This window comes from Miscanthus floridulus, chromosome 2 (genome assembly GCF_019320115.1).
Source record: "Miscanthus floridulus cultivar M001 chromosome 2, ASM1932011v1, whole genome shotgun sequence".
In the NCBI taxonomy this organism is placed as follows: Eukaryota; Viridiplantae; Streptophyta; class Magnoliopsida; order Poales; family Poaceae; genus Miscanthus; species Miscanthus floridulus.
In genome coordinates this window covers 40,496,475-40,505,538 of record NC_089581.1, presented here as the reverse complement: position 1 = coordinate 40,505,538, position 9,064 = coordinate 40,496,475, and the positions used below count along the sequence as shown (strand labels likewise).

The 9,064-nt window shown below is 44.5% G+C and overlaps 1 protein-coding gene across 1 annotated transcript; it reads left to right on the top strand.

Annotated features, from left to right (window-relative positions):
* Positions 1-7,455: 7,455 nt before the first annotated feature.
* On the top strand, positions 7,456-9,039 carry LOC136536398 (putative hydrolase C777.06c; the record flags this gene model as incomplete). Its single annotated transcript, XM_066528704.1, has 5 exons — positions 7,456-7,721; positions 8,200-8,335; positions 8,420-8,547; positions 8,645-8,792; positions 8,881-9,039. Coding segments are annotated over 5 exons (837 nt in total), but the record flags the coding sequence as incomplete, so codon positions are not given.
* Positions 9,040-9,064: the final 25 nt, after the last annotated feature.

Below are 9,064 nucleotides of genomic sequence, written 5' to 3'. Positions count from 1 at the left end.
CCCAAAATATGCTTAGATTTTGAAATGGATTTTCAGGGTAGGATTTAAATGTGGAAAAGCGGGGTTTTCTCGAAAAATTCAAAATCCAAACAAACATTGAACTTGAGTCAAACAATACATTGCAAACATACCACATAAATATAAACTTGTATTAGTGTATGCATATCAAAGTTTTCACCAAATGCTAAATGCTTTGCAATGCATATGATGACATGCCAGATTTTAATATTTAAACACCCGAGGTGTTACACCTCGCAATGATCATGAGGGTAACTGGCAGGTCCTGGCACCACCAGAGAGTGACCCAACTCTAGAAGCAACAGTGCAGCATGTCCATGCCATGCAGGGGGTAGATGAAGAAGTCAAGGGAGAGTTGCGTGCATCACAGAGGGCCGAGAGACGTCTCCAAAAGCAAGTTGATGAACTACGTGCTCAATTTGGGCAGCCACCGATCTACAAGAAGAAGCGCCGGTCGTTCACCATGATTGACACCGCCCCATAGATGTTAGGTGCCTTGTTTTAAAGCTATGACATTGTCAGTTCGTGTTTCATGTTTAGTCTTGTCTGGCCTTGCGAACTTTGATGATTAGATGTTTTTAATTGTGAACTTGGTTGGTTTGGAGTTTGGTTATTTGCTGGAAGTTTGTGGCATGTCCACAAATTCCATAGATTGGAACCTTAAGTTTAGATGAAATCTAAATGCAGATGGTTTGCTTTATCTTATCTCTGTTGTGCTGTTTTCTGAAGCAGCCTGTGTTCTTTATCTTGTATCTCAAATCTAGGCTGTCAAAAATTCTGAAACTTTTGTGAAGATAACTAGACTTCTATATCTTTCAAATGTCTCTAGAATCACGTCTATAGCTGTTCAGGTTTGTGAGATCTAACTGTCACAAGTTGAGGTTTCTGCGCAGACTGAAACCCAGAACAGATTCGGTTTAGCTCTATTTTTTACCATGTGTATGTCAGAATCTGTAAAAGTGATCTAAATAAAAGTTGTAGCTGATCTCCTAAGCTTTCCAACCATTCTTGGTACACCTCTGTTGGACCTCTAAAACTCAAGTGTTTGGACCCGATGTCCTTAGAGACGCGGAAGAACAAGTGAGAATGATTAGAGACAACTTAAGAGTGGCTCAGTCCCGATAGAAGAGTTACGATGATACTCGCAGAAGAGAGCTGACTTTCGAAGTTGTTGATTATGTGTACTTGAAGGTGTCACCAATAAGAAGTGTGAAAAGATTCAGGCCTCGTTTGGCAGAGCTTCTCCACCGGCTTCAGGAGCCGTTTTCTACCAAACAGGGTAAAGTAAAATAGCTTCACTTGTGAAGCCCCTAAAAACATGCTCTCACTGTGATTTGAGGTGGGATGAAGCCAAAAAAAAGTGGCTTCTCCTAGCTCCTTCTCTAGGCCCCCAAAAACATGCTCTCACAGGAAAGCCATTTTGCCAAACAGTTTACCAAAACCGCTTCAGCTCCACCGGTGAAACTGTTCGTGGAGCTGAAGCCAAAAAAATGGCTTCACTAGTGAAGTGAAGCCCTGTCAAATAGGGCCTCAATATGAAGGGAAAGTTGGCACTAAGGTATATTGGACCTTTTAAGATCCTAGAGAGACATGGAGAAGTGGCCTATTAATTGGAACTGCCTGAAAGTTTGTCAGGTATGCATGATGTGTTCCATGTTTCTCAATTAAAAAAGTGTTTGAGAGTACCAGAAGAGTAGATTCCTTTGGAAGAGCTTACTGTTAAGGAAGATCTTACATATGAAGAGTATCCAATAAAGATCTTAGAAACTGTAGAAAAAGTTACAAGAAGCCAAACTATAAAGATGTGCAAGGTGTAGTAGAATCGGTATATAGAGGATGAGGCTACTTGGGAAAGAGAAGAGGATCAGAGAAAGTCTTATCCCCAACTGTTTGAGTAAGCAATCACCCGAATCTTGAGGACGAGATTCATCTTAAGGGGGGTAGAATTGTAACATCCAAAAATTTCAGTCTTTTGAAATAAGAAATTCGATTTAATTAGGTTATTATGTGAGCGTTCAAATATAGGAAAATAATAATTTTTATGGAATTAAAATCAAACATAAGGTTAGTAACTTCTTGATGCATACATGCTGTTGCATATTTATTATTGTGATGATTGGTCTTGATTCAAAGTTCAAATGAATTCAAAATCTATTTGAAAGTGCTTTTGGAAATTTGTTTGGAAAAATAAAAGGAATTCTTTTCCCTCCCCTTCTTTTCTTCACTTTTGGCCCGGCTCCATTTTTCTCAACCGCCGGCCGCTCTCTCTTTTCTCCCTCCGCGCCAGCCCGCCAGCCCAGCTCGGCCGCTACTGCCTCGGCCTGCTCGGCCTAGCACCATGCGCCAGCAACTGCTGCCGCGCGCCCTTCGCCCCGCCCTCAGCCGCTGCCAGCCTGGGCCCGCCCGTCGGCGCCGTCTCCCTTCTCCCGCGCGTCCCGCGTCCGCGCGGTCAAGGCAGAACTGCCTCCGTGCCCATGTCCCATGCCGTCGTGGGAGCATCCCCTGCCCCTGCCTCTACAAAAAGGAAGCCATGGCTGAGCCGCTTCCCCCTGCTGTTTCCCCGCTCTCTTTCCGCACTCGCTCGAGCCGAGGAAGTCACAACCGCGCAGCACCGGAGAAGCGCCGGGATCCACCATCCGCCCTCCGCGCGAACAGCCGTCCCTGAGCCGTCTCCGCCTCCGTTTTTCTCCGTGGTGAGAACCCCTTCCTCCCCTCTTTCTCCCTGTGCGGTTATTGGTGAGTTTCATGGCCCGTAGACCCTGTTTTGCGTGCGCCCGCGAGCTTTCAGCCGCTGGCCATGGAGACCGCCGCCTCGGTCGCGTCCTCCAGCCGCCGTATCGGCCTAGCCGAGGTCCCCTTCTCCCCCGCCTACTCCCGGTGCTCTCGGAGGGGCACACCGTGGCCCGTAGGCTGAGTTCCGCATGCATTGGCCTGTCCTCACCGTCGTCCATGGCTGCGCCGCCGCTGGAACTATTGTTCCCGACCGGCATCCCTTTCTCTCTCCCCCCTGATCTATTCCGAACCACCCATCCATGATCCAACGGCCCAGAACGTCCGATACCCCATTGTGGGTTATTTTTCTAAAGAGACCCCAGGTTTTGACAAATAGAACCCGCCGTCCCTAGCGCAAAATCCAGAGTACGCTTTCTCCTTTTGAAGACGTAAAGTATACTGTTTTAGTCCAAAATACGTTTTTAGTATTTATAGAAATGCCACTAGATTTGTTTTGCTTATAAAAACTTCGTTTTAGCTCCGAATTGACCCGTTCAAATTGTGTTAGCTTCGTAATTTCATAATCTACGTGTTAGTACCACTGTTAATCAAGTTTGCAACTTTTAAATTTTGGTTATGTTTAATTAAATAAAGTGCTATAGGAAACCCCGTTTAATTCATAACTTTCGCGTTTTAGCTCTGATTTTCGTGAACTTTGCGTTGACGTGTTCATAGCGAGACATAGATTCTTTTCATAAACATTTATCTTGTTTTCTATACTGCTGGTGTACTGTTCTAACTATAGGATTGTTTGCTTTGCATGAATGTTCCTAGAATGTTGTGTGTTGCCGTGTTGGTCGTGTTCAGACGGTGAGGAGAACGTTGGAGATCAAGAGTTCTTCGACGACCAGCAGGACCTGTCGGAGTTTGTGAACCAAGGCAAGTATAGCATGGGCCTACCTTGATGTCCTATTCACTTTAATCATTCACTCATGTGCATGTGTCTAAATTTGATAACCTTAAGGACATCCTAGTTATTTGATGACATGTTCCCTTGACTCCTTTGGGTTAATTGCATATGGATAGATTGCTAGTGCTCTAACTGAACATGGTCTATACAATGGTTAATGGTTCTATGGGACTAAAGGTAAAACATGTTTTATAACAACTGATCCATAGGCCGAAGGAGCAAATGACTTTCGATCATGTTGTTCTCGGCCCTCCATAAGGACTTATCTGTCGGCAAAAGCTAGGGCTGACAGTGCAACCATGAGAGTCATATGGCTCTGACTTTAGCTCAGTAATATGACCTTTTCTAGCTTGTTAGAGGTTACCTTTATGGTGCAAAAGGGGCTTGCCACGTTGGGTATAGGGCTGCCTCTGTTTCTATGTGTATAGCCACGATGGATATGTGCCATAGGAAAGGGGGGTTCCTACATCTGCTTGCTGAGGAAACCTAGCGGTCCTAACTTGTTAGAGAAACCTATGAAATGGCTTCATAGTGTACCCCCTGCCCGCTCACCTTAGCAGTGACATGGGAGTAATTAACCCGGGCATATGGGAATCACGACTCGCGGTGAATGTGCACCACCTCTGCAGAGGGTTACAAACTGTTATAACAGCCGTGCTCACGGTCACGAGCGGCCTAGAAAACTCACAGAATAATTGGTTACTCATTGTGGTTCATTTATGATGGTATACGATGATAATATGATGCAAATGATTATGATATCTGCTTATGTGGGATTAAATGGGAGCTTAAGCATAACTTAATTAAACTTGATAATAAAATCTTGACTTACTAAAAGTGCTAACTATAGTAAACCAGTGTCATCCTTTTTGAGCTACATAACCCCATGTTATCTTGTTAAGTACGGGAAGTACTTACGCTTGTTTACTTTCTATATTTGGATAAAAATCTCGGATGGGTAACAGATGACAACGGGTATGAGGAGTTCCCTGAGGATTATTAGGCTTGTGGTCAATCAGTTGACCTTCCCTGTGATGGAGTTCCACGAGAGAGTTTACATTTTATCTTCCGCTGTGTTGTGTAAGACTATGTGATGTTATTAATCGTGATGTAAGATACACCGTGATGATACTTTATATGATTTGTTAACTTGTGTGTGTGACTGATCCCTGAGCACATATAAGTTTAATGTATTCAATTTTATCCTTAAAATTGGGTGTGACACCATCCTCAGCGACGCACACGCTCGCAAAACAGTTTCAGCTCCAGCAGTTGGCATGTTTCAGTATGCACACCAGGTGTTAAAGTGACATCCACCAGCCTCTATCCTTTCTTAGTTGATGATGGCACATGCTTTTACTTATTGGTGTGCTGGCCACTTCCTTTGAATCATCGAGTGTGTTCTGTCGCTTTTTGTGTGTTTGACCATGGGAAGAGTAGAAGGGGCAAGTGGACAGTGACTGCCAATGTTTAGGAGGCCCCTAAGGTGTTTGCTGGAATGACCAATATGAGTCCAGAGATGTCAGCACCATTACCTGCTACCTTGGTTGACAAGCGACCATGGCCACCTCCTCTGAAAGACAGTAACTCCTTGCTCACAGACACCTAACTGTTATGCTTACATTCGGGGCATCCCTTTAGTAGTGGTCAGATAGATGCGCTATTGAGGCAGCCAAGGCCACCACCTCTGCTATTGGACCTGATGGATCCTGATGGTCTGCTCAAGTCAATACCATGGCCATCTTTATGCGAGTCTGTATCTGTTGTGTATTTGCAAAATTCATCAGCATTGGTGCTTGCTATTTCCTTCACAACAGTACAAACATTATCAGTGTGGCAAGAAGTGAGTGGTAGGGCTCTGGACTCCATAACTCTATTGCCGACTTTTGCTCCCGTGCTAGTGATGATTTATATCAACTGAAAACTATGATATCATACACAAACAGTTACATGCTGCTATTCAGTTTCAGTCAATATGCTTCTCTATTGCTACATTCTAGTCATTGCTATCATCAACCAGTGCAGTGAAAGCCCATGGATATCTATGGTATACATCTTCAGTAATAGACCCTATATTGCCAGCCTTAGGATCAGGACTTCCACGATGCCTCATTTGTTCTGGTGGCCAGTGTTTGCTAAGTTGAAATTTGGGATGTTCAGTACAAGATTTTTTGTGGGGAAGTAATGGGTCAGTGCTTGTATATTACATATCTAGGGCTGCATCATGATTCCATTATACCAAGGATCATTTCTCCAGTGAATACCCTGTCAGGGAAGAGGTGTTATCGACGGTTCTGGAAATCACCATGGGCATCTTTAGTATACAAGGTTATCACCTGTAAATTTCTTGCACGGCTACGTAATCTGCAGAGCAGCGGAACCATGGTTGCAATGTTTTTGGGGCTTACCGGAATAAAATCTGTGCTACAATGGCCAACAACTGCACTGGATATTATCAAGACCCATGTGCACTATTTTGGTCGTCACATCCTTCGTGGGCCACTGTCCTGCAGAGAGGGTTTTCTTCAAGTTTGCCAACCATCTATATAAAAGTTCACGAATATCTGAACTGATTCTATTCCACAAAATTACTTCTGTTGCTTGTGATGTTGGTGATATGCAGCTGACCCATGGCATCTATATGGTGGTCACTCTGTACATATTCAGAAAATGGACAAACATTAGATTTTGATGGCAAATTTATTTTGCTATGTGTCTCCAAAGTCAGAAAGTTACCTGAAATAAATCAGATTGATGCCGAACTGATTCTGCACTGGGCTGAATATACCAAGAACCATATTTTCCTATTTCGAGTAAGCATATTTCCTTGGTTACCTCTTACTGGAGCATGAAAAGCAGATTTTAGATAATCCTATGCATGGACTATTTTTGCTGCAGCTCTCTGGGGTTATGCCACATACAGATTACAGATCAACAAGAAGCTAGAGATAAGGACTGCTCGTTTACTCAATCTGCACTATCACATCATAGTGTCATCAAGCGTGTGGAGTACACAAGTGCAAGTTCAAGGATATTTAAGACAGTGAATTGTTTGCAGTTAGTGAGGTTTCACTTCTACAACTTGATGATTGAGGATCCTTAACTTGTCGTCATGATGGCCTATAGTAGGAAACGACTCCTTTGGGAACCTCCAAGTACAAAACATGGTGAGTGGTTTGCTTCTACATTTGTTCTGCCAACAGTTCCTGTCATTCGGTTTCAAGCATCTACAAGTCAACACTCTAGCACTATGGAAGTCATGTACAAGACAATGACTCATTCTAGCATGCTGGCAATTCAATTCTATAATATGATGATTGAATATCCTTGAAGGCTTGGTTGCAGAATGGAGCAACAATGTGAGGACCTCTGACGGAAAATATATGTTTATTACATGGTGATTGAAGAACCACAGCTTGAGGGCAAGCTGTTGCTTAAGGGGGAGAGAATGTCATGACATAGGCCTTAGGCCTTGTAATAGAATTATGAGTGGATGTGTTTGGGCCGTAAGTCTATCTGTTATCAGTTCGGTAGGAGCCAGAGTCCCATATATATAGTATCATGTCTAAGTGAATGAAGACATCAGATATAAATAAATCAATTATCCCCTCTCTCAGCCAGTCTTCCTCCGAGCTTCTCTGCTTGAGACGGCACCGCCGTGCTCTTCGCCGTGCGTGTTCGCCGGCAAAACCTTAGTTATCCAGGATCGTGACACCGAACAACCAGAACTTAAAATCTCTCTCTGAAATCCAACTCATGCTCCCAGTCCCAGCAGAACAACCAAGAATCTGTCCAGCGATGGACTCTGGTCCGGCGCCCACGCGCCCAAGCCCAACAGGAGCTTCCGCGGCGGTGGCTTCTCCGTCGTCGTCGTCGTCGTCGTCTTCATCGCTCATCTTTCTGGGCACGGGCTGCTCCGGCGCGCTCCCCGCGCGCGATGCCTCATCCAGCCGTCGGAGCCGCCGTGCACCGTCTGCTCCACGGCCCTCTCCCTGCCGCCGGACCGGAACCCCAACTACAGGTGAGCGCTGCGCTCCCATACACTACAGCATAGTCAACCGCAGTCTGTTCAGTGAACGGTTCTGTTTCGCTCGCATAGCTATGTTCATTTCGTACCTTCTATTCCACATAACTGTCAGAGCCTCAAAATTGGTCTTGACCTAAAGAACTCTCGAGTTTTATGCGTCGACCTGCCCCGGAAATCGGCAATCGCAGAATCTCTTCCGTTGTCTCACTGCTACCCGAAGTCCCGAACTGCGTTTTGGCCGTGTTGGCTATCATAGGCATAGCTTTGTCGCCACTGACCGTCTTTTGCCATCTCTACCGATTCCGATATACAGAACTTTGACAGTATGGCTTGTTTTTGAGTAGTATGCAAGTATATTTCCTAGAAAATTGGGTCATTGCATAGCAAAATAGGGGGATTAAAGGCTCCTCAAAGGCAAATCAAAGCAAATATTTGCTAGTGCTTATGTGACTGCATGTACGTCTGGTTTCAGGTGCAACACCTCCCTCTTGGTAGATTATTGCCATGATGATGGGACTCACAAGTACATTCTAATCGATGTCGGCAAGGCCTTTAGAGAACAAGTTCTCCGGTGGTTTGTGCGCCACAAAATTTCTTCCATTGATTCGGTGAGATCTTGATGGGGAATTCTTCATTGACAACAATTGGTGCACATTTTCAGTCAATTAAAAAGGGGGTTCTCTGTAGTGCAGATTATTCTCACGCATGAGCACGCAGATGCTGTCTTAGGCCTCGATGATCTCTGGGTGGCACTACCGAGTAGTCAGAGAAATGAAATTGGCAAAGTTCCTATTTTTCTCACCCAATTCACAATGGACAGGTAATTCTTCCATTTCGAGCTAACTCAGGGCCCACGTTAAATCTGTTGTCGGCCCAACATATATATATCGTGTAATATTGGCCGCTAATTTTTACAGTGTTGCAGCAAGATTTCCCAACTTGGTTAAACAGAAGCTGCAGGAAGGTGATGACTTTGCCAGACCTGCTCAACTTGATTGGACGATCATTGAGGGTGATGTTGACAAGCCATTTGTAGCATCGGAGCTTGAGTTTTGGCCGTTGCCAGTAAGAGTTATTATTGTGAAATGCTGCATTGATATGGTTACGTTTGCCCCCTGAGTTGTCTAACTTGACGTTGGGATTGTCTGCCCAGGTCATGCATGGAGAGGACTATGTCTGTTTAGGCTTCTTATTTGGGAGGAAAGTCAGAGTTGCGTATTTATCTGATGTCTCAAGAATTCTACCTACAACTGAGCATGGTAGACCTTTCCATTCCTCCATCATTCTCTATTCAAATAGTCAGCTTATATAGAATGCTTATTTGTGAACAATAGTGT